At 32.7% G+C, this 27,026-nt stretch overlaps 3 protein-coding genes across 5 annotated transcripts in view; 2 read left to right on the forward strand and 1 right to left on the reverse strand.

The window, feature by feature from the left end:
* The window catches only part of LOC128922326 (uncharacterized), a 323,101-nt gene that overhangs the window by 221,886 nt on the left and 74,189 nt on the right, over positions 1–27,026 (reverse strand). The window lies entirely within an intron of this gene.
* LOC105218481 (influenza virus NS1A-binding protein homolog A) lies at positions 3,289–5,832 on the forward strand. Its single transcript, XM_011194097.3, has 5 exons — positions 3,289–3,638; positions 4,760–5,040; positions 5,106–5,322; positions 5,386–5,490; positions 5,549–5,832. The coding sequence occupies exons 1-5, from the start codon at positions 3,501–3,503 to the stop codon at positions 5,771–5,773; spliced, it is 966 nt and encodes a 321-aa protein (XP_011192399.2). The 5' UTR covers positions 3,289–3,500; the 3' UTR covers positions 5,774–5,832.
* LOC105218482 (influenza virus NS1A-binding protein homolog) lies at positions 7,433–12,021 on the forward strand. Its single transcript, XM_054232395.1, has 5 exons — positions 7,433–7,620; positions 9,339–9,628; positions 9,683–9,914; positions 10,009–10,113; positions 11,724–12,021. Exons 1-5 carry the CDS (start codon positions 7,489–7,491, stop codon positions 11,883–11,885), a joined length of 921 nt encoding a protein of 306 aa, XP_054088370.1. The 5' UTR covers positions 7,433–7,488; the 3' UTR covers positions 11,886–12,021.

A 27,026-nucleotide genomic window follows, 5' to 3' on the forward strand; every position in this document is an offset into this window, starting at 1 on the left:
TTTTCAAAAACCGTGAACAATTTCAAAATGTGAAAAACATTAAAAAAAAATTTCAAAAATTATTATTTTTGAATAAAAAAATATTTAAAATATTACAGATACTCATTCTTGACAAATATTTTAAATAAATAAAAATACTTTCTAAAATTATATTCCTTAATTGACAATAAAAGAATAAGCAAAAACATTAAAAAATTTATTAAAATTTATATTATATTTTGAAAAATATTAAAAAAGTATGGTTCCTCATGAAATCGTAAAAAATTTAGAAAATAAACATATTAAAAAAATTTCAAAAATTATTATTTTCGAAAGCAAAAATATTTGAAATATTACGAATTCTCATTATTGACAAATATTTTCAAAACTAATAGAAGCACTTTCCGTAATTACATTCCTTAATTAACAATAAAATGATATGCACAAAAATTTATACAATAATACTTATGAATTTAATATTTTCGAGAATATGACCAACAAGAGGAACTGTACTATTTTTTAAATTATTTTTTTTTTTATTAATATTTTTTATTTCTCCAAATTATATAATATTAAAAAAAAAAAAAATTTTGAAAAATATTATATAATTTTGAGAAATAAAAAAATATTAATTTAAAAAAAATAATTTAAAAAATAGTACAGTTCCGCTTGTTGGTCATATTCTCGAAAATATTAAATTCATAAGTATTATTTTATAAAATTTTTTCGAATGATCTTTTTTATAAAAGGAAATGGAAAATTTTCTGAGTTGGAAGAAAAAGTTAAATAATAATAGTAAAATCTTGTAAATATTGCTAATTTTTTCGTTGAAAAATTTTTCAAAAATATTAAAAAATTGTGAGAAATAAAAAAATAATTAAAAAGTATAGAATAAAGATTTTTTTTTTAATATGGAAAAATTGAAAACAAATTGAGATTTTTTTAAATATAAAAATATTAGTTTCCGAGTTTTTTTGTAAATTTAAACTTAATATATGTATATGTATAAACAATACTTAACTAACTCCTAAACTCAACAAGAAATCCAAAGCTTTAACGATATAAAGATGCAGACAAGTAATCTACTATCCATCAATATATACAACACCTCATGAACATACAAACTCATCATACCCACTCACATCACCCACACCTTAAAAATTCCGAACCAATTTCTTACAAACTCCTTACAATACACTCACCCAACAACGTCACGAGCGCCACCTAACCAGAATTCGTTGCATTAATGGTGACTTCACACTCTACCAGCGTCTTGGGACTTACAGCGACACCTTGCGACGAAGTCTGACAAAGAAAACAACCACCACTTAAGTGCAGGTATTTGAGTGAGTCACAAAGTGTTGGAGAAGTGAGTGAGAAAGTGAAAAGTATACAAAGAAACAGCGGCAAGGTAACTGAGTGTAATAACTGTTTATTAAGAAATTTTACTCAAGATGGAATGAGCGAACGATATGAGTAAATATAAGAATACCTCCAATATTCTTGCTACACACTTTTTTGATAAGACAATTGAAACTGAGGAGAGGTGGAATACAATGAATTAAAAAACAAATAACCACTGACTAATAGATTTTATACTAAACCTCATTTCTCTCTTCGTTAGCCCCATAGGTCTGATATCACGCTTTAAACTATCTAATACATCTCTACGAACTTTCACTTACGAAATTCTCAATAATTGAGACATATAAACACTTTGGTATCAATATATGATCTTTCTCATGTACTTAGTACTACTCAAGAATATAACGGTTATCGCTGTGATTAGTTGTATGACATTATAAATTGATAAATTTCATGTTTCTGAGAAAATAGTCAGTTTATTAGCTTAGATAGCTTTTTGAAATTACACAATGAGTTAAGAAAGATAATGTGAAGTTGATAAGATAGACATTAATTGGTAACCAAACATTTTTTTGGTTCGCAAAATTTTTTTTAAAGCGAAATGACAGAAAATGTTTAATTCAATTTAATTTAATTTTTTTAAACAGTAAGTGTTTTTGTTGATTTAAAATTAAAACTAAAAAAAAATTAAAATTAAAAAAAAATTAAATTTGTCAAAATATTTTAAGTTAAAGACAAAATCTTTTAGATATAATTTCGATAATTATTTTCGAACTTTCAAAAAAAAAAAATCAAAATTTTTTCAAAAAAATTTAATTTTTTAATACAAAACCTTTTTATAAAATTGAAATAAACAAAATATTTCAACTTAAAAAAAAATTATATATAATTTAGAAAACCGTATTCAAAAATTAAAACAAGAAATAATTTTTGTATTAGAAAATTTAAAAAATGGAACTTTTTAAAATAGTTAACTTAAAATAAAAATATTAAAAAAATTTTAATTTAAAAATATTAAAAAATATATAATTTAGAATTTTATTTTTAAAAATTAAAAAAAAAATACTACTTAAAAATATAAACTATTATATAATTTGTAAAACTATTTTCAAAAATAGTTTTATTTTAATATAAGTTAAAAAGTGGAACTAAAAACAAATTAAATTAAAAATAAAATTATTTAGAAATTTTTAATTAAAAATTATTTAAAAAATAATAATTTAGATTTTTTCCAAATTAAAAAAAAAACATTAAAAAATTGAACTTTTCAAAACAAATTTTTAATTTTTAAAACATTTATTATATATAATTTAGGAAACTATTTTCAAAAATTTAATTATCAAAAAATTCTTTTTTTGTAATTTAATTTTTTTATTATAACCTTAAAATAAAAAATGTAACTTATACAACTTATTTTAACAATAAAAAAAAAGACTAAAATAACTTAAAAATATTAAAAAAAAATAATTTTCAAAAAATTTTAGCTCAAAAAATATTATTCAGAAAATTATTTTCAAAATAAAAAAAAAAAAACAAAAACAAAAATTATAAAAAAAAACTTTTTTATAAATCAAACTTTTGAGAAAATCACTTAAAAAAAATCCGATTTAAAAAAAAATATTACATATATAATTTAGAAACCCTTGGATGTGAATACCATCCTTAGCAGAAAAAAATGTCTTCCTAGTTTCCGAAAAACTTCGTCCTTGTTGCACAGTGTAATTATTTATTTATTTTCTTTTTTGTTTTGCTCTTTCTTTTATCAGCAATTGCGTTTATTATTCAACTTTTATTATTGTTTAGCCCTCTAACTCTTATCACTGTGACACATTTTGCGAAATTTTGTTTGTTTGGTTTTGTTTTTGTTTTCCCACTAAGAGCTTATCTTTCTTCAGCAATTGCTAAAGTGTATAGATATGAAAGCGTTTCGATCACCTTTCGCAGTGCATTAACAATTTAGTCTAATATTAGCCGTGATTGGCAGTTGAACATGTAACTGGATCATAATTGAACAAATTTATGAAGCAAATAAATCAAACAAAAGTGTAAACAAAGACACATAAATACCGTTATCAAAAAAATAAAAAACAGTTAACTAGAGGTCCCACGAAGCTCAATATCTTAATTAAATAAATAATTCACACAAAAGTTAAAAAATGGGTTCCGCTTGCTCCAGAGATCCGCCCGCGACTGCTAAGGATGAGCCACAATTTTCAGGGAATGTAGGCTATGACACTGTGGATACGCCTAACAGCAACAATAGCTGTTTATTGGCGGTGAAATTTGTGAGTGGAGTAAGTATCTGATGTTACTATTGTTGCTGAGTGATATTCTATAGAGATCAGATAGAGTTTCGAGTGTTAGATTTCAAAAATATAATAAAGTTTTAAATGATCGGTGTACCCAAGCCTTACCACGAGTTCCAGGTTATTATAATAAATAATAAATTTATTATTTTTCGACAAAAAGAGAGGCCTAAAGCAAAAAGTTGCCCGGTAGACTGGTATTTGGGTTCTCCTAGGGTCTGCTTTAAATTTAACGGCAATTACTCGTATTACCTAAGAGAAGAGTCCATATCCATCTCATCTTTCATTCGGCTGGTTCGACTCAATCGCTTCGCATGTCTTATAAAACGATGAATTCATAGCCCCGAAAAGTGTTTTCTTCAAGTAATTTCTTGGGTCACAGAAATGCAAAGAAATCTCCTCCGGCGCTCGAGAGCAATTTTAGTGGAGTTTAAAATGTAACTAAACAATAACACTTAGGGAACCAAGAGAGTCAATCCTCTCTCTTAAATGTTTTTGAAGAAGTCCGACTTTGCCCGCACACATGATCTGTATATTTATCTTATCTTTTTCTACGGAACATTAGAAGTACTAATTAATTTATAAAGCAAGAGCCCTACTGGATACAAAATATTTTTTAAGCTAATGTTGCCGGGTTCTGTGAAGAAACTCCCTAAATATCGGTCTAAACCCTTCGACAACTCGACTATAATCCACTGCGTAATGCTTCTTCGACTTTATCTAATTCTAAGCTGATTATTTGAGAGTCTGTTGATTCAGAGATTCCCAACAGCTCTTCAATTAAGCTATACAGGGTCACAGTGGTCCTAATCGGCAAATGAAATGAATTGTCAAAGAGATTTGACAAAACTCAACTATCATTTATGGATCTGATGTTTTAGAAGCTACGCAGAATCCAATTCTATGCTAGATTTATTGGTCCGGGTCATCCAAATTCGCAATGTCTGCTATTGTCACGGAATTTGGTCGTCTTTTGTAGCACTAAGATCCCTATGTGCTTATTCGACCACCTGGCTTCTAGGTTTAGTATAGTCTAAATTCAACAGGCTTATTATGCATTTGAGTCCTTTCATTTCCTAATCCTGTATCTCCATGTCATTGCGTTCCAGGAAAAAATCAGAGTTTTCAAATACGTAAGCGACAAAGACGACTGGTCGATCTGTCATGAAATACCTGTTGGCGGCATTTTTCGTACACTGATCGTGCAACAATATATGCTTTTTATAGACTGGGTGGATGCAAGACGAATTTGTTGTTATGACACAACAACGCGTGCCATACGCACTTTGGACCCATTCAAGGAAGACGTCTTTCGATATTATTTCGCCGCAGAGTTTCAGAACAAACTTTATCTCTTCGCCGATGTCGAGGATAAGCGGAAAGTGCATGTGTGAGTGAGAGTGATAATATTTCATATAATACCAGTCTTTAAGATATGACTTCCAAACAATTTAGTTGGGATCCCGCCAAAGATCGCTGGAGTGAGGCGCCCAAATTGAATGTTGGACGAGTGCATGCCGCAGCAGTCTCACATCGCGGTTACTTGTATGTGGCAGGTGGTAGCAAAAGTTTCCCACACAACACGGAATTGCGTTCGGTAGAGCGCTACGATCCACGAGGTCGCAGTTGGAAACGCTGCGCTGATCTGGTGCAGGCGCGCTGTGCGGCGGGTGTGAGTGTTTTAATGACAATGTTGCGTTCCGAACAGTACTAAGTGTCTAAATTTGGTTTACAGTTGGTCTCTGCCGGCGCTTTTCTCTACATTGTGGGCGGTGAGTGTTCGGAGATACCCACAAATATGGTGGAGCGTTATGACGCGCAGCTCAATAAATGGACGCAGGTATGTTGTACTCAAATATAACCTTTTTCCGCTCTTCAAATATTTATTTCTCTCATAGTTGATGTGCATGGAAATACCCAAACATTATCCGGCCTGTGCGTACTACAACAATTGCCTGCTGGCTTGCGGTGGTCCAGCCATAGACCAAGATTGTAAAATCGTCGAGGAGTTCAATGAAGCGGAGAATAAGTGGCGGCGAAGAAATAGTATGCCCACGCAGGGACCTTACTCATACATGATTGTAACGCCGGCGTGGCTCAGACAATTGGAGTCGTTGAATTAACCATCTTATATTATTTAAATATTTTTTTTTAACTTTTTTTACTAGTTTAAAGTTTTTATAAACACTTTAAAAGAGAAAATAAATATTTATTTATGAGAAGAATAAAGCTTATCTCTCTATTTCTCATTCTACTTATCTCTCTCCCTCTATGTTTCCCCTCTCTCTATATATATGTCAGCCTGTCACTCTCTCTATATTTCTCACTCTCTATCTCCATCCCACTCTCTCTTTTCTACACTCTCTCTCTCTCTCTGACCCTCAATCTTTCTATCTTTCTCTAATTCTCTCTCCCTACTCCATTTTGTCATTTCTTTCCTTTATCTCTCTTTCTTTCTCCCCCTCTCTCTCTCAACGTCTCTCTCTCTTTCTCTAATTTCTGATACTAAATCTATATCTCCTCCCTTTCTCTATATATGCATATCTCTCTCTATATTTATCTCCTTTTCTCCCTCTTGCTCTATGTCCCCTTCTCTGTCTCCATCCAACTCTCTCTCACATACCCAACCTTTCTCCCTGTCCTTATTTATCTCGCCCGACCCCATTTTGTTCTTTCCTTCCATTATCGCTCTTTCTTTAACTCCACTCTCTCTCAACTTCTCTCTTTCTCTCTAACCTTTGTTACTCAATCTCTACTTTTCTTCCTCCTTCTCTCTATATATATCTCCCCCCCATTCTCAATCTTCCTTTCTCCTTCTCTCTCTCGTTCTATGTCCAACCCTCTCTTCCGTTTCCTCTGCCTCGCACTCCCTCTTCCACAATTTCTCTCTCACAGCCAGTCTTTTCCTTCCGTCCTCTTTCTATTATCTCTATCTAGGGATATTGACTAGAGTCCGACCGATTAATCGGCCTTGGCATCGGCGTCGGCCATAAATTGGGAGTCTGCCGAACACTAGTATTGACCCTGCAACTGAAAGCCTCAAATTACTAACTCGAGATATTCGAACCTGTGGCTCGAAGAGTGATAGTTACCCGCTCAACTAACGAAGCTACGTCGATCGCCGGACGTAAATGTATATACAATTCTCGGAAGTAGTCTGATAGATGGGGATTTTCACAAGAATATGAATTATCTGTGTTGATAAAAGTGAAATGTTCAACACAAACAAGTGGAACTGCTTGAACAGAATAATAAATATAAAATTTGGTCATAAGATAATGATAAGATATTGTACTTCCGCTGGAAGTCGCTGAGAGATTAAGGCCGCAATTCTCTTGTAGTCTGATTTACTAGCTTCTTCCATACTTCAAGCGGCAAATAGATGAGTTTCAAAGCTTCGACGAATGGATTTACAAAGCAAAGAATTAGAGCGTAACCTTGGTTCTCTCTACTGAAAGATAATAATCGATATCTGAAGAATTCTTATCGAACCCAGCTAACTAACATACTCAACAACTTCCGAGCACACCGTCGAGTTATAAACAAATAACTAGTATCACCGATATACATAGAATTATTCTATATAGCGTAATTAATAATTATCTTATCGATGAAAGCTCTTATCTGAAGTAATATGTCTAATCTTTCGCTGAACTTGGTATGCAATGCCACTCATTGTGTTTGCAAATTTAGTGCAATAATAGACGCGGCCAAGTTTAGAGCGCGCGATAGAAACGGATCTAACAATTTTAACAAAATATAACGGTTAAATCGAACTATTTTACGAACACATACGTAGAAAACCACCGAGCGCAAGACTGAAAAACCAACAACAAGAATGGGCTCATCTTGCTCGAAAAACAACAATGCAACACCAACCACTGATGTTGTTGTAACCACTAACGATACCGTTGCAACCACATACAACGACAGTAATAGCTGTTTGTTGGCAGTACAATTTGACAACGAGGTTAGTATGCACAGTTTTCGAAACAGTTAGGTGATACTACTATTAAAAGGTTAGAGAGAGCCTCGAAGTTCAACCATAGATGTCGCTGTTTAAAGCTCAGTGGCGTTTATTTTGATTTGGAAACTCAGGAACCCAAGATTTTGAATTTAAAATTCAGGAGTCTGCTTGAGAGCGACCCCTATGGATTTTAAGCTCAGGAGGTCACTGGAAGTTACTTGGAATAAAGCTACTATAACTCAGCAAACTAGAAATCCCATCGGATCGTCTCATCAATTAGCACTTATTTTGATTTCGAAATTCAGGAGCACAGAATTTGGAATTAGAGACTCAAGAACTCACTTATGAACATGCATTAGATATACCAAAAGATCACTGGAAGTTATTTTGAATAAATATATGATTGCTATCTGACAAGAAACCACCAGAAGGATAGACCGTCGCATGAAGAAATATTTCCAATAATTGGATGTTCCATATCATTGGATACTATAGACCACTCCTTCAGCGAGTGGACCGTAGTCCGGCTGATCTTATGGACTTATCAACTCTTTCCGACTTCAACAAGATTTTTATTGAGGAATTCAGATTGTGATTTTATTGGGTTTCCTGAATCATATTCATATTTTCAACGCTTCTTTCTGTAGAGAAAATTTTTTAATGCCTGAAGCTTCAGCTATTCCTAACTCTGCTTGAAACACCGTTACTTAGTTCCTTTTGGACAAGAGCTCGTTGTTATTTTCAATAGAAGAGCTCATTAATGGAATTCAGGGGTCTCATCTCAATTTGAACATACTGGAGTCCATTGCCAACGTTATACTTGTGCTCTTTACATCGATGACTGAAAAATTGGCTGGTATCCCATTAAGTTTTCATAGAAGACCCGACCATTTGTTGAATATATCATCCGTTGTTTCGGTATCTTCGAGAATAAAACTGAGAAGTGGATCAATTTGAGTTGGTACCACATTACACTTGAGCTCTTTAAACTGAGCACCTAAAAAAATTTCTGGTATCCCATTAAGTTCTCCTTGAAGGCTCTACCATTTGTTGAATATACCATCCGCTGTTACGGTCTCTTTGAAAATCGTCTAGCTATAAACTGAGAAGTGAATCAATTTGAGTTGGTACTACGTTATGTCTCAGCTCTTTGAACTGAGGACTGAAAAATCGGCTTGTATACCAATAATTTCTCACAGAACCGACCCTTTGTTACAGATCTCATCCGCTGTTTCGGTCTTTTTGAAAATCCTTTATGGCAGTTGAGAAGTGGACCAATTTAATTTGGTACTACGTTACACATGAGCTCTCTCAACTGAGGACTGACAAATCGGATTGTATTCCAATAAATTCTCACAGAACACCCGACCATTTGTTGAAGATTTCATTCACTGTTTCGGTCTTTTCGAAAACTGTCTATCTGTCAGTTCAGAAGTGTATGTATTTGAGTTGGTACTCATTAAAAATGGTTAAATTGACACTAAGGGTGTATTTTCTGAACAGAACCTAGAAGGTTTCTTGGGCTTAGCACGGAACTCTACTTAAGAACCAACTGCAGTTGCTCGCCCGTTATTAGAAACTGGTTGGAGGCCGTCGGAGATTTCTTCAGAGTTCTATTGATAGAAAGATTTGGGAATTTACGCCTCTAGACTCAATAAATAATCTAAAACCAGCCTTTATGTACTTTCTCACACATTCTCCCTGTTTTCTTTTCTCCACAGAAGTCCATCAGAGTCTTGAAATACCTCAGCGCCAAGGATGAATGGACTATTTGCCATGAAATTCCCGTTAAGGGACTCTACCGCGCGACAATTGTCAAGCAATACTTGCTCTTTCACGACTGGCAGAATGGCGTACGTGTTTGTTGTTATGACACAACAACACGCGTCATACGTACACTGAAACCGTTAAAAGAGGATCAACCGTATTGGAGTTGTTACTGCGCTACCGAATTTCAAGAGCGTCTCTACTTAATCGGCGCTGATACAGAGGATAATCGCAAAGTTTATGTGTAAGTCAGTCGAGATTTTTGATACTATTATAAATTGTAAACCCCTCCATTCAGCTGGGATCCCGAAAGTGATGTGTTGACCGAAGCGCCCAAGCTGAATATCGGTCGCACACGAACCACGGCACTGAAACAAGAGGGTTATCTGTATGTGGCCGGTGGCATGGTCACCAAAGACGATATGGTCAGCTATAATGCACGTGATACCAATTCAGTAGAACGGTTTAATCCGCGACGTAACTGTTGGGAACGCTGTGCACCGTTGTTGCAAGCGCGCTGCGTAGCGGGGGTGAGTAACTTAAGGAATTCTAACTTTTTCACTTATTGTTGTTGTTTGTGTTAACGTTTTTTTTTTTTGTAAATTTTATTAATCTCTCTGTCAGATGGCTTCCGCCGGTCGTTTTATTTACGTTGTGGGCGGTGATTGCGTGTCGACGCCAACAAATATGGTGGAGCGCTACGACACTCGTATAAACAAATGGACACAGGTGGGTTAATAGCGCGGAAGATTTATTTAGAAACTATTGTTTAGTTGGTTTATTAGTATTGAATATTTTATGAGAATATTAAAAAATATTAAATTTTTTGTTCCAATTTTTTTAAATATTTTTAGACAATTTTGAAAAAAAATTCAATTTTAAATAGTATACGGTTAACATTTAATTTTGACAAAATCTTTATATTTTTTAATTTTTCTAAAAAAATTAAGCTTTTATTATTCTTTCAATTAATTTATTTTTTGTTTTTTTTTTTTTTTTGAGAAAAAAACTTAAAAAATTTTAAAAATATTTGATTAATTTTAAAATATATTTTTTTTTATACTTTAAACTAATTCGAAAAATTTGAAAAACTTTTAAAATATTTTAATAACTTTTTAAATTTTAATACAATTTGAAGGTTTAGGCATTAAAAAAAATTAATTAATATAACTAACATTCTATTTGGAACATTTTAGTTTTTTTTCTTAATTTTTAAAATGTTTTTGAGTGAAAAATTTAAAATTTTTTTTATTTCTTTTCTTCCATTTTTTTAATGTTTAGAAATTAAAAAAATATCAATAAATTTTAACCTTGATAATAAAATACTGATAACATTCAATTTAAAAAATTTCAAAATTTCTAATTTTTTTAAATTTATTTATTCAAAATTTAAAAATCGTAAACGTTTTTTAATAAAAAAAATTCCAAAAACTTTAATATTCTCTTTATGCAACTTTCCAATTTCAAAGATTTTTAAATTTCGAATAAATTTTGAAAATATTTTAAAATTCTTTAGGAACTAAAAAAATATCTGATGTTATCATTTCTTTAAAATGTTTAATTTTTTTATTATACAATTTAAATTTTATTTTTTTATTTTGAAACTAATTTTCAAAAAAAAAAAAAATTTAAAATTTTATTTTTTTATTTTGAAACTAATTTTCAAAAAAAAAAAAATTTAAAACAATTTGAAATTTTGAAGTTTTCGTAACTTTAAATAATTTTTAAGAATTTATTAAATAAAATTTTAGTTGAAAAAAAAATATAATTCATCTCAAATGAATTCATTAAATAATTTCAGTTTTTAGAAAAATTTTAATTAAAATATTTCCAAAATTTTCGATTTGTTTCGTTTCACTTGATTTAAAAATTTTTATGATGTTTTTCAATTTTAAATAATTTTTACGAATTTTTTAAATATATATTTAGTATTAAAAAATTTAATATTAACATTAAATTTAAATATTTTCAAAAAATTTTAATACAAATTCAATTTATTATTTATATATATTTTATATATTACATATATGTATATGATTTTAAAATTTTTAAGATGTTCTTTTTTCAATTTTGAATAATTTAATTAGTTTTAAAAAATTTAATATTAATATGATATTTAAATATTTTCAAAATGTGCTTATTTAGTGCTTTTTCATATAATTTTTTTAATTTCAAATACTTTAAAATTTTTTTATTTGTTTTTTTTTTTTTTAATTTTGAAAACTTATTAAAAAATTTCAAATTTTTTTAATTATAAAATTTTAGGAATAAATCAATATTTTTTTATATATTTTATTTTTTTGCGCTTTTTATTAAAAAAAAATTTTCTTCCACGACAGCTAATTGCAATGCAAGTGCCAAAAGTGTTCCCCGCCACTATATACTTCAATAATCGTCTTACAGTTTGTGGCAACAGTAGCAATGATGAGGATTGTGCTTTAGTAGAGGAATTCGATGAGACGACCAATAAATGGATTCGAAAGAATAAAATGCCAATATAGGGCCCTTTCTCCTATGTGGTGGCTAAACCAGAGTGGGTCAACCAGTTAGAGGCGCTCAATTAAACAAAAAAATTAGAAAATTTAAGAAAAAAAGTTACAAAAAAAAAATAAATAAAAAATTTGAGAAAAAAAAATATTTATAATAAAAAATAAAAATAAAATAAAAAACTAAAAAAAATGAAAAAATAAAAATTAAATGTAAAATATAAAATAATAAAAATGAAATTTAAAAAATATAAAAAAAAAGTCGCAAATTTGTTTAATCATTTTAATTTTTCGTTTCTTTATGATATATTTTTAATAAAAAATAAACAAAAATTAATATAAAAATAAGTTTCTGAAAATAATAATATGCAAACTAATTAAAAAATTAATACTTTTTCCTAAATTTGAAAAATTAATATATAATAATATAAGAACATTTCCATTATTTTCATCGTTCATATTTTCAACGAAATTTTTTTGAATCAACTCAATAAAGGCATGAACACTTCAACGGCAACTTGACCGCGGTGATAAAAATGCACAAAAAATCAAATGAAAATACAAAACAAAAACAATTGAAAACACAAACAACAACAACAAATGGCCGAAAAGCTTTCATTTGCAACACCAGAATGCCGCAATGCAAAATAATACTGTATGAAAGCACAATAAACAACAATAACCGGGCGGATTCATGAATTTTTGAAAAGAAAGCACAATGTGCCGGGTTTACAATAAAGAAAATATAAATAGCTAGAAAATACAAATACAGTGCAGGTAGATTCAAATATTTTTAAAAAGAGTAGAAAAGGTGAAAATATTTTAAATAATATTTTTTTAACTAAATTTATAAAATATAAAAAAGAATTATTTAATATATAGAATATTATTATTTTATACCATATAAGATTTAAAAAAATAAATAATTTAAAAAATATGAATTGGAAATTAAAAAACAAAAAAGCGAAAAGCCAAAAAAAAAAATTCTTTGAAAAATTTAATAAAATATCTTACAAGTTTTTATACACTGAACAGGATATATTAAGTTTGTCACGAAGTTTGTAACACCCAGAAGGAAGCATCGGAGGCTCTATAAAGTATATATATAAATGATCAGTATGTCGAACTGAGTCGATTTAGCCATGTCCGTCTGTCTGTCTGTCTGTACATATACGAACTAGTCCTTCAGTTTTTAAAATATCGTTAAATCTCTCAGATATTTTAATATAATTCAGAGGAAATCTTTTTCTTCTAATAGTGTGTCTCTGTGTCAAAAATAGTTCAAATCGGGTCAAAACTTCCCCTAGCTTTACCTAATTATGGGTTTTTCAAAAATACGATGGGCTTTATTCCGCATATATCGGTTAATATGTGAGATATCTTAATTAAGTGAGGGTATAGTCTTGGATATAGTGTACTTTGGTGGTGAAAATGAGTGAAATCGGTTCAGGAATTATCTCAGCCCTCATACACTATACGAGGGCTGCTATATATATTTCTGGCCTAGGCAACACATAGTATTGCCAGGTGCAATCTGACATTTCCATTGGAAAGTTTGACATTTTTTAGCATAACATCACTCAGACCGTTTTGTCATTTAATCGTGATTTGTTTTATTTACAGGGAATTAAAAAATTAATCTCATCCAAAAAATGGAATTAACTCGTGAACATTTTCGTGCGATCATTTTTCACAACTTTCGACGTGGATTATCGCGACAAGAGTGCATCGATGAACTAAAATCTTTGTATGGCTATGAAGCGCCATCCTATAGCACTGTGAAAAACTGGTACAACGAATTCAATCGTGGCCGACGCTCGTTCAAAGACGAATTCCGTGAAGGACAGCCGTTGTGCCAGAAAACATCGATGCCGTACGTGAACTGATAATGCAAGACCGTCATGTAACATAACGGGTGATTTTTTTGAGGTTAGGATTTTCATGCATTAGTATTTGACAGATCACGTGGGATTTCAGACATGGTGTCAAAGAGAAAGATGCTCAGTATGCTTTGACATTTCATCATGAATAGACTTACTAACGAGCAACGCTTGCAAATCATTGAATTTTATTACCAAAATCAGTGTTCGGTTCGAAATGTGAAAATCCGCTTTTTTATCGACAAATTTTGTTCAGCGATGAGGCTCATTTCTGGTTGAATGGCTACGTAAATAAGCAAAATTGCCGCATTTGGGGTGAAGAGCAACCAGAAGCCGTTCAAGAACTGCCCATGCATCCCGAAAAATGCACTGTTTGGTGTGGTTTGTACGCTGGTGGAATCATTGGACCGTATTTTTTCAAAGATGCTGTTGGACGCAACGTTACGGTGAATGGCGATCGCTATCGTTCGATGCTAACAAACTTTTTGTTGCCAAAAATGGAAGAACTGAACTTGGTTGACATGTGGTTTCAACAAGATGGCGCTACATGCCACACAGCTCGCGATTCTATGGCCATTTTGAGGGAAAACTTCGGAGAACAATTCATCTCAAGAAATGGACCCGTAAGTTGGCCACCAAGATCATGCGATTTAACGCCTTTAGACTATTTTTTGTGGGGCTACGTCAAGTCTAAAGTCTACAGAAATAAGCCAGCAACTATTCCAGCTTTGGAAGACAACATTTCCGAAGAAATTCGGGCTATTCCGGCCGAAATGCTCGAAAAAGTTGCCCAAAATTGGACTTTCCGAATGGACCACCTAAGACGCAGCCGCGGTCAACATTTAAATGAAATTATCTTCAAAAAGTAAATGTCATGAACCAATCTAACGTTTCAAATAAAGAACCGATGAGATTTTGCAAATTTTATGCGTTTTTTTTTTAAAAAAAGTTATCAAGCTCTTAAAAAATCACCCTTTACCTTCAGATAGAGGCATGCCTATGCATTTCTCCCACCAGCATACATTCGATATTGCATGAACACCTGGCCGTAATAAAGGTTTGTTCTCGTTGGATCCCGCACAATTTGACAATCGCTCAAAAAAGGCTCAAAAAAAGTGCTTCGAAAATTGGTTTGAGCGCAAAAATGCAAAAGTGTATAAATCTTGATGGAGAATATTTTGAAAAACAAAAAAACCATTTTCGTTGATAAATATTCCTATTTTCATTATTAGGCCAGAAATATATATAGCAGCCCTCGTACTCGTATATGATGATTTTCCTTATTCTATTGGACTTTATGCCGAATATTTGGGTCAAATTGTGTGTTATTTTAATAAAATAAATAATAAAAAATAAAAAAAATACCTCAATAAATTGCGAGAGTATAAAATTTTCGGTTGCACCCGAGCTTTCCTTTCCTTACTTGTTTAATTTTTTTAATATAAATATGGCATTTTTAATTAATAAAATTACAAAAAAAATTTAATTTTATAAAAATTCATATATTGATTTTAAATGTTTACTTTTTTATAGGTGAAGATTTAGATTGAAAAAAAAAAGAAAAATTAACTTAATTTACAACAATTTTAAATTATTAATAAATTCTTAATATTAACAATTAGAATTTATTAAAATTATTATTTTATTTTTTTTTTATTCTTCTTTTATATATATTAAAACTTTTCAGAAAATAAAAAAAATAATAGAAATCAATTTAATTTAAGAAAAAAATTTTTAAAAATTCCAATTTAAAATATTTTAAAAAAATTTTTAATATTATATTATAATTATATATAGGAAAAAAATAAAAAACTACAAACTTTTATTTGATATACAATAATAAATTTTTAGAAATAAAATTATAAAATATTAAAATCAATTTTAAAAAAATATTTAAAAGATATAAAAAGTTTACATTTCTTAAAACCTGATTTTATTTTATCAATATATATTTTAATAAGAAAAAATAAAATTTGTTTAAATTAATTTTTTAAATATTTTTTTTTTGTATAAATAAGTTTTTTAACAGAAATAAAACGAAAAAATATTAACAAAAAGCAAAAAATTTAAATATAAAAAATAATAATTTGTATTTTTAATTTAGATTTTTTTTTAATATTAATAAGCATTTTAAAATTATTACTTACAAAATTTTTACTTTTTCGGAAAATTTATAGCCATACAAATATTTTTCCCAACTTCAAATTTTAATCATAAACTAAAAATGATGGAACAAATAGTGAAATACCCACGCTTCACCCACCCTAAATCTAATTTCGAAACATTTAGAACAGTTAGCTTTTTAAAAGCTTTAATTAAACACAACTTTTGAGCACTTAAACTGTGCTACCTTTAAAAAATCGCTTTTGCTGCGCAGCCAATACGAAATTTACATATTTTTCATTTACATTATTTCACCAATATAACGGACAATTTTATTTTGAAAACATTTTTTTGCGGTTTTTTCGTGTACGAATTTTTGAGTAGCCGAAAATTCATGGCAACGCCGCATTTGCCATAAGCTGTTGCACCTTTAACTACAAACCGCTGTTACAACACTACATAAATACTATATTGTACAATAAAAGCAATAACAACAACAACAATCAATCAACGTATGCATGTTGTATGTATGTATGTACTTTTGCAATGTTTTCAAACGGTGCTTTTGTTTCATTGCCGCGTTTGCATGAAATAAAAACTTATAATAAAAGCTTTGCGAAAAAGTGGCGTATACAAAAACAAAGCACAGCCACACACACATATACACACTCACATGCATATGCATACAGCCAGAAGCACACCTGCATGCATAGCGTACATACATATATACATATATGAGTACATTTACATACAAAATTGTTTTTGACCGATTAAAACGCTTCCAGGCAATTTGGCATTGAACAAAACCAATCGGCGGCAACATGATGAAATATGAACGAAAATATTGTTGTGGTGTGAGTAACGATGCTGCATGCGGAGGTGCTGTTAGTTTTTGTGACAGAGTTGCCAGATTTTTGTGGAAGAAAATATTTAAAAATATTTGAAAATTTTAAAAATTTGAATTTAAAAATTTTGGAAAATTCAAAAATATTTCAAAATTTCATAAATTTTAAAAATATTTTCTTTCTCCGTTAAAATTACTCCAAAACCTGCTTTCCAGATCAAACAGATCCACATAAAAGTTAATATGATCTGCGTTGTGATCTTTGAAGAGTTAGGAACCGAAATATTCCCCTTCTCAATATTTGCCAATTTTTTACAGAACATCGCTATATATATATTCAGAGCTAGTTTCGACCAAACCAACCATCCCCAGACGACGCTCAATTTATCAAGAAAGTTCTAGGTATCAAGTATCAAACAGAATCTTTTGCAAGAGACGCGAAAAATCTGAATAATCGAACCGTCTAGGAACCGAGTGCACAAATTTATAGAAGATTGGATAAGTGTAATAACCAGACCTTTATGGAAGCGAATATCAAACATTGTCTACTGCAAGCTCAGAAAGCCTGATTAGACGAACTTCTTCAAAAACAAAAATAATTGAGTTCCTATTGCCCTATAGCAATCCATATAAGTTATCGAGCTTTGAACTGGATCTGTAATAACCCAGAAACTTCGAAATCAGTGACATAAGTTGATCTCAGATGTCCGGGACAACAATTTCAACAATGCATCCGTACAGCAACAAATAAGATGATGGAATCCACACGCTTTGAACGCCATTCACGGTGGAACCATCAACATCTTCCTTGCCTCCCTCCCAGTGAATGGCGTCCTTGGAGTCAAACCACCACTTACAGAAGATGAAGAGCTCGAGTTGCCACATGAAACCAGAGTCACCTCTTTGCAACCCAAACTCATCTAACATCCCTTTTCCTTTGGTGTGAACCCATCGAAACAGCACGTTTCCTGGGCCTCCCATTAGATAACCTTGACGATAACTATAATTCTCTTTCCGTTCCAGCAGGGTTGGATAATTGTTGCAAACGCAACATGATTAAATTCTAAAAAACGGTGATTAAGCTTGGTAACCACGAGGAAACGTCTTAATAAGTTTCTGAATCTCATCGCAACCTCATTGATCTATTAGAATCCTAGTTTTAGGAAATCTACAACTTATCTGCGTCATAAGGCAATGATAATTCACATAAAAGGATATCCTCACATCGTTCTCTGGTCGGAAGTCGAGGTCATCACTTCAAGTAGGCGTCCCCGAGCTCTATATGGAGTTGTGGAATGACAAATGATGACAGGCAAGTGTCAACCAATATTGCTAACTCTATTTCTCTCTTTAGCCTTTTCTTTTACGCTGTATTTCTCTCGTTTGTCCTCACTATTATCCTGCTAACATTACTCATTCTACAGTCTGACACCGTCGAAACAACTAACTTCCTGGACCGTCCCATAACTAGCCCATATTCTTAAAAATACTGAACAGAGTATGTTTATTGCCTATATAACAAGAACAAGAACAAGAAGAGTATCCAATAATATAAATTTAGAGAGCCAGACCTACCGATAAACCATATCAACCCATCAATAGTAACTACACAAGAGGGAATCCCATTGGCGCACGACGATTACGAGATGGGCCGATGGTATTGGCATTCAGCCATGAAGAAAGAAAAGGAAAGACTTCTTTAGATATCTCCCGATTCTTATTTGACCGATTCTAGAAATCATTTTCTCTCGGGATCAGACTACCTTTCCAGCCAACATCCATAATTATAAATACTTTTTGATACTGATGATCTAACATATTCAGGTCAAAAAGTGTTTTTCTCAATGAAACATATATTTAAACATTGGACTTGGTTTCTCTCTGAAGCATTAATTAATGTGGCGATAGAGAACTTTAGATCACATTTAATGGTCATTAGGTAATGATCAACTTAAGATGAAGAGAAATTTTCGAAATTGTAGGAGCGAAACACTAGAAGGGCAGGTACTGAGGGATATATTTCAAAACTCAGAGTCCATATCTAATCAGCTAAAATACCAAAATGTCCTACTCTATTCAGCATCAGCAATCCTCCGTTTTCGGCTTTTCATTGGAATAATTGCAAACTCTGGCAACCCTATACCTAAGCCACTCGCAATTGTGCGCTTACGATTTTTTGTTGCAAATATATTTTTTTCCATAACCAAAATGTTTGCATTGGAACGTATGCATTTTACTATGCAATTGTTTTTAGGTTTATCTAGAGAATATTAGAAAATCCGTATTTTAGAAATTTCACGGCTTTTCTATGAAATACTTTTGTTGTTTTGAACATTTTTTTTTCTGTGCCAAGTACAAAGTACTTTGTTGCGTGTATTTTTAGTGGCGCAATTTCTATGCGCCAATTTTTGAATTCGTATCAAGCGCTAAGCAATAACCGTAACGTGTTGCATATTTTAGTGGGTGGAAAGAATGGCATATATACAATATATAAATATATATATATTTGTATATATACATATATAAACATTGCAAATCCGCACAAAATAGCGAAAAATATTCAATTTGAATTTCAAATGCAATTTGCAAGCGTGTTGAAGTGCAACGAATCCATTCACGGGGCATTTAGAAGTTATTTTAAGCGCCTACAAATATGCAAAAAGTATTTGTGAATCACTGAAGCATGCGTGTATTTATTACGGATTTATAGTATTATGTTGGATTAAAAAAATAGGCAGCGCTTAAATGCAATTTTTTAAAGTTTCTCGACGGTTGTAAAATATATACATATAAGATTTAAAGTTGTTGGAAAGTCGTGAGCTTTTGGGGTTTAAGGCTTTAATGGAACGGCTTTTTAGCTGTATTAAGGCGGGTTAAAGGCTATAATGTTGGAACTCGCTAACTGGACTAACACAATTTTTAATTCGATTGGAATAAAATTACTAAAGGCTTCTGTCTATTGACCTATTTCATCCCAATTTCAGCAAGAATTTAATATTTTGACTGAAAAAGTTAATACTAGTCGCAATTCTCTCAGTGAACTCCTCAAAAAATGTACATTAAAAGGATGTTGACGGCAGAAATTACATTCATAAACTGTCCTCCAGATCAATTCAGATCGAGAAGATCTTCATCCATCCGAAAACACATGTTCTAAGACCGAGTAATACTAGAGGCTCTCAAAAACCGAGATCGCACGTGACTCGTGTACTTATATATTAAAATATCTAAACAAACTAAAGTAAGTAAGACTAGAATCTTTTGGACCATGGTAAGATAAGACTAAACGGCGCTTCAGTGGATCCGTGGTTCCAAAGTGGGCTTAACATTATCAGGATGGTAAGATAAAACGACGTCCGTCAAAGTGATTCCCAATGAGAGATTCAGGGTACCTTCAGAGTCGGAAATGCACTTCATCTTCCACCAATGTAGCTTCAGAACGCCATCTGAAAATATAACAGCCGTTCCTACGCCACTGGAATTGACGCGGGTTTTATCCGGCCAAGGGCTGCTACTTCGACGGCATAACCCTGATTGGAACGATAAGTTCTGAGTCGAAGTTTTTAAGAGCTTGAGATGAGCGTTGACACGACAATTGTTGAAGGAATTGTTAAACGGATAGCAGTTCAGTTCATTCCGTCTATTATAATATTATTCGCTGTTCTCTTTTTTCTATCGATGTGATGGTGGTAATTCTAGCTTCCTTAGAGTGATTGATCTCCACTTTAAGCTCATTCGGCCATGGAAGTAGAGCTTATATTCGCGAAGTCGACATTAATATTAAATCCTGAGCTTTAAAATACTTAATTTCTCTTGCTTTCAGAGCTCTAAGTTTTTCAAGATAAGAAAGCTTTTAATAAGGCATGTTCGTCGTAAGTTTGTGTCTACAGCTGGTCAGCGAATGGATCCAACTTGAATGCCGATCCACAGGATTCTCGTTCTGCTTTGGCATAATTATTCAGGCATATCAATAAGATGAGTAGGACTGCTAAATCAAAGCATCTCTGATAGGGGACTGAATATGTATGTACTGAAGGAATTCGCCAAGTTAATAATTATTACTTGAAACTTGAACTCCTCAAAGAATGGTATAATGTTTTAAGGATCGCATGGGAGAACGATCGAAGAGACCTATGAAGGACCTAACATGTTTTCACACCCAGAGCGGAGTACTGCAGTCCAGGACCTAACCATTCATTGGTGAAAATCGTTCGGCCTTTGAGACTTTTTGAAACTTTCGAACTTCTCAAAGTATCGTTACCGGTTTTAGAGGCCGTAGACTTTAAAACTTTTTTTATATTTTATTTTACTTCATATGGAAATGCACCGGAGCGTAAGGCGGAGAAGTTTCTACTAGTTTCTTGAACTTGAGTTGCATGAACCTTATATTTTCTCAACTTGCGATAGAAATCAACGGGATTTGAGGTAAATAATTTCATTAAATTCGGTTCAATTCGTTTGACTTCAAATTAGCTTTGGGAAATATGGGTTTAAGAGCTCCAGAGTTCGTTATTTTGGATCTAAGGAAGTAAGTGCCTTAAGGACTCTGAGGTTATCGAATAAAGAGAGCTTTCCATCATGGAAATAGGTATATATTTTGTCTCTTAATTTGTAATTTTGTGCCACTAAAACAACAATAACAATAAGGAAGCTGTCTTACAACATCCCCCGGTTCCAATTGAGCATACAATGATACTATGTCTTCACATGACTGACGCATATAATATATATGTATTTAAGCATCGAAATGTATATATATTCGTATATATTATACGTATGTTGGTTTGCGTGCCTATTGTAACAAATCTGATCTGCCTTTTGTTGCGTCATTCAAATGTGTTTTCATTATTTTTCCGCTTGGTTCACTAGTCCTGTCTGTTTGATTTCCGTTAGTGATGAGATGTGCGTCATACATATTTACTAGATACACACAGACATACATACAGATATGGTACATCTATATTACACTTATGTGCCACTCTTAAGTACATAAGCGACCAATAAGGGCGGAAAGGACCCTTCTGCCGGCACAAATAACTTTGGCAACCATCATTGTGTACAGTTAAATATGCGCAATACGCTAATCCGTAATAGACACCGTTAAGTCTGAGGCTGTGTGGTGTGCTTGTTAGGACATTGTTTACGCCTTCGTACGCGTCAGCAGCAGCGGCCGGTGGTGGTAGTGTTAAGTGACGCTTCAGTAAATCCTTTGACAATTGATATGCGGATATTTGCATGTGCAGCTATAAATATGCATGATACACACACATATATACACCGTTAAGGTATTTAAATGAGTTCTTTAGCACCCTAAGCGCAATGAAAAATGTAAAATTCAAAATTAAATATGGCTGTCACTCACTATGTACACAAGACTTGTTGTTTTTGTTGTTGTTTTGCAAAAACAGCCCCAGTCTTCAGACATCAATTCAAACACTGAAGTTTTAACAAATTTCCGTCGGCATTTGAAGAGCTCTTAATTGGATAAATATTCAATTTATTTGGCAACCCTAAAATGCATTAGCATTTCTCAGAAGCCACTCTGGGGAACAATCTAGGAAGCATTTTCATAATATGAAATTGAGTTCAGTCATTAAAATTTCCATGATGAGGGCGCTTTAGTATCCACTACCTCCATATCCAATCCATATCCAAAGATAATAGCTTCGAAGAGTCGTATAAAAACAGAAAACGATCAAAATCCATAAAAAGAAATCCGAGAGACCTTCGTATGTCATATTAGTTTCGCTAGAGTCCTAAGTGCCCAGCGCTGTCCATCTTACAATATTCTTATTAGATTAGAGTTCCAGAGTTCCTCCAAAAATATTCGCCTTTATCTCAACAAGGCAGAAAGTATAACCAACGGAAATTGTAATCTTGAAGTTGCACAAGAACCTACTTACAAGAACTCGAGAGTCTCGTCTTTTTAGAATCGTCGGGCTTCAGAGACATAAATACAACATACAAACTTTTCAGATTCTGCTGACTTTATATTGGAGACGGATTATCAGCAAGTAAGGGCCATATTAGATCAGAAGAGAATATTCAAATACCAAACAAAAAACGATCCTAACTTTCAATGATTTACCATTAGTAATTGCTGGTAAACTTAACGAATCTGAAGAAACCGAGTTGGTGATAGACCTCAAAACATAAAATTCATATCGTTCCTTCTTAAAGTGATTATATTCTCGCAAAATAGCGAAACTCTTGACAACCGTCTGTTTTGTTTGATTCACTGTTTTAGGGTAAATGAGAATGAGTTAATGTGAGAAAATATCATTGAAATAAGCAGGATAAATGATGATCATTGTCGCGTTGGTAAACTAAAAGAACTTACAAAGTCATACGACATAGGATTGAAATTAGGCCTAGAGATTACTGGATTTGCGTATACATATACAAGACGGAAGATGGCTTAGACTCCCCAGCTAGAATTACCACGGTGTCATGAGAATAGACGGATCTGGATCATGAGATCCCGTAGATCCAGAGGTATCTGACATTAATTATATGGAAATACAGACTTTCATCTCATAATCCGACAAGCAGTTCATTTAGTCTTGAAACCTCGAGGAATTGTGCGTAAAACATCGGGTACTTTTGGTTCATCAAACCAAAAATTTGCACTAGCCGTCAGTTGAGTTCAAAAAGTCGTCAGCAGGGAGATGTCTTTGAAGAAATCTCAAGTTGGTTTTCACCAATATGAGATCATTATTTACGATTTCCCTCGTCAAAACAAATGACTTATCCTTCATTGCCTAAATAAATTTGGTATATTTTGAGTGCGGTGGATGAAAAATACCCGTGTTTGACCGAAAATAGACCATACGACTGCTTCATACGTCAAACTAACATAAAATTTCGAGTAGATTATTGATTTATTCCTTCTTTCCTTTATTTATTTTTAAAAATGCGCGACACGTGTTTTAAAATGCGTCAGAGAACTTTGCTATCTTACGCAGTAGATGATTTTGGAGTGACATGAACTCACGCTGAACATTTGGAAGACCGACATACATATCTTGGATGAACGAAAAATAGTGTTTTCCGTCAGTGGAAGAAAGTAAATATTAATAAACCAGATACATATATACATACAAATATAAGTAACTAACTGTACTTGTATCCCTATATCTCCTATATTCACATATATTCTTGTATTGACTTTGCCAAGCTTCATCTTCATACCTCACGTCATCCCTTCGCCCACATTTAGCATCTTCTTCGCCTTTTTTTGCGCTTTTTCTTTACGCTTGGATTTGTATTTTTAACACACAAAAGTAGCGCAAAGTAAGCCCCAAACAGGCGCAAAAGTTTTCAGAAAAAACATATTGAAAATCTAACTTAAGAATTTGCTGAAAGAAATTCGTGGAAAGATTACAACAAAAATAAAATGAATCAAAATAACATACAACGAAGGAAAATGCAGTGAAATGATGACAAAAAGCTGGCAACGATTTGTTGTTGTTGTTATTGTCATTGTCGTATACAAGGCGGATAAAAAGTAATGAGAGCAAATCAACTCCTATGAGACCAAATAGAAATGAGCCTTGTGTGTGATGGGGGCTTATATGCTTAATATATCGCTTATATGTATGTATGTTTGTAAATATATACTTATATATAGAATAGATATTCATGGAACAATTCTAAAAACGTCAGTTATACTATAACTTGGATATCTAACACGAATAAACATACAAATTTCGTATCAACCAAACTGAGTAACTCGACAGTTCTGTTGTTATTATTGTAGATAATAATAGACAATATTTCAGAAGTAGAATGTCTTAGCGAAATTAGCAGTCTTCGGCCAAAAATTTTGATTTGCGACCTTTCCGATTTCGCAGAACCGACTGTCTTGGGAACGGCTCGTCGAATTGACTGTGGAAAATATAGATTGGAACACAAAAACTGACGGATTCTCGAAAACTGGAAATTATCGCTTTACAATTTAAAGAGACCACTATAGGTAGCCGGATTACCCAAAACACTTATAGTTAGTCAACGAAGTCGATTGAGTCTAGTATGACAAAGCCAGAAGAGAAGATACCCTAGAGCATATAGAGACTGATCACAGTCACTATCGCTGAATAGCGATTCTTTAGAGAGATCGCAGCGAAAATGGATCCCTCACACAACGGGACAAGACTCAGTGAAGACTCTAACACCGGCAATATATAAGACCTGAGTATGCTTATATGAATGAATACCTCATCTCATTACGGCCGCTGGATTTTAAGCAATCGAAGTCAACCAATCAAACACTCTCTGAGTTTTGAGCCTGAGGTTATCGAAGAAAGTCAATACGGATCGAAATAAGATGGATAAACAAGTCTGTATTTTTTCCTAGATAACTAAAAAGAAATCACTTGTGGACCTCTTTTGGCTCAATACGAAACAACTAATGTTTGAAAACAATGTGCGGGGCAGATTCAATTTGAAGCTCAAAACCTTAACAGGTGGCTCACGCCGAGCCTATTATGTTCAGGATCACCTCAGGGTTGGTAAGGAGAAACCTTCATATGGAATCTTCGAATAAAATTTTGGAAAGAAGCTATCCAGCTTTCGAAACATCAAGAAAAGAAATATGAGCCGAGATTGGAAGATATATTTGCATTAGCTCCAATTGTACGAGTAGTTACTGACTGAATTTTGGCATCCTTAAAGCGCTAGCTTCAACTTGTGTCCCCATAAGATACAGAAATTCCCAGCTTTGCAAAATCCAAGTAGAGATTAAATATGACGCACTTAGTTTTCGTAGAATATTCGAGCTTGAACTGAAGAATTTCTGCCATGAGAGAAAAGGCCTTCGTCTTTTCAGTTTTGGAAATTTTGGAAATACTAATTGAAGTGGAAGCGAGTGGTGTTCTCACGAAAATTTTGACTCGAATACAGCGCTTAAGCCGTGAAATGTCCAATTCGAGAAAAAAGTGGTCTAAGAAGACTTTAAATCGTAAGTCTCGGATATTACATGAGAAAAGAAATGAAAATGGAAACTATGCGGCTTTGGAAATATCAAGAGGTGAAAAAAACATGTTATGGTTTCTATATTCATTTGGAACTCAAACGGAAATCAATGGCATCTCCACGTAAATCTTGGTTAGAAAGTGGTGTCTTTTAGCACTTAAAATGTAAGATTGAAAAAATAAAGTTAGCTAAGAAAGTTATAGTCGGTCTATAATTGATACAAGCAAATTCACAGCAGACCTTCCCCGCGGATTTCATACATTTTTCCTCCAACTAGGCTACGCCATTTCTTCCACAACTTTTAATCTTCAATTTCCTTGATTTTTTCATTTAAAAATATATTTTTTTATTCCCACAGAAACACACACACACGTCCGCAATCCATCCACACAACCCCTTTGGGCTTTCAGCTTAAGCCAAGCGGAGTGCTCAACAATTGTCATAGGCTTTCATCAACATGCTTGACAGGCTCGAGTGCAATGACAACAACATCATTAGGACAGACGTTGGCATGACATAAGCACAGTAAAAGCATTGAAGAGTTGAGCGCAAGCAACAAAGGCGAAGAGAAAAAAAATTGGTATATGTTATATACTATATATGTATATAGAGGGTTCTAGATGCATATATACCGAAGGGAGCAAAACGAGTGACTTTGTCAATGCAAGCTGATAAATTGAAGTGGGCCAGATTGATGCATGTGTGCTTATAAGCAAACTTAAGTGCATGAGGGTGTGTATATGCATGCTCCGCCTAACACCCCAAGCGTACCAGCGACGACTTTCAATGTATGTGTTAATAAAAAAAGATTTAAAAGATTTCTTCAGCATATGCACTTAAGTATGTATGTGCCAGTACTTAGGTAAATGCTTAAATGCATCGCTGCTTACACTCGAATGCGTTACAACATGTCATTTTGTCTAATTACACAGCATTTTTTGTTTTCTTTCGCTTGCGCGGCCACCAACAGCTGCTCGAGTGTGCAAGCGTATATGAAAAATTACAACAAAAAAATAAAAATAAAAAATACAACAACAATATAAGAAAACCAATGCAATACTTCCCCCAAATGCAAATGTGGCAGCACTGCCGTTGCAGCACTAATATGTGGCATGCTGCAATCACTGCTTTGCTACGACACTAATTTGTAAGATTTTTAGCTTTTTTGCTAATTCCTTAATGCTGCAACTAAGTCTTGACAGCAGCTTTGTGCATATTTGTTGCGCCTGACAGGTCAAAGTTCAAGTATTTGCTAGCTATTTGTCGTATGTAGATGATGATTTCGAAGAAGTGCTTAAGTGGTGAACTTAAATGCTTAAGTACTTAAGCAAATGCATATGCATATCGAATATATAA

Source organism: Zeugodacus cucurbitae, chromosome 5 (genome assembly GCF_028554725.1).
Source record: "Zeugodacus cucurbitae isolate PBARC_wt_2022May chromosome 5, idZeuCucr1.2, whole genome shotgun sequence".
Classification (NCBI taxonomy): Eukaryota; Metazoa; Arthropoda; class Insecta; order Diptera; family Tephritidae; genus Zeugodacus; species Zeugodacus cucurbitae.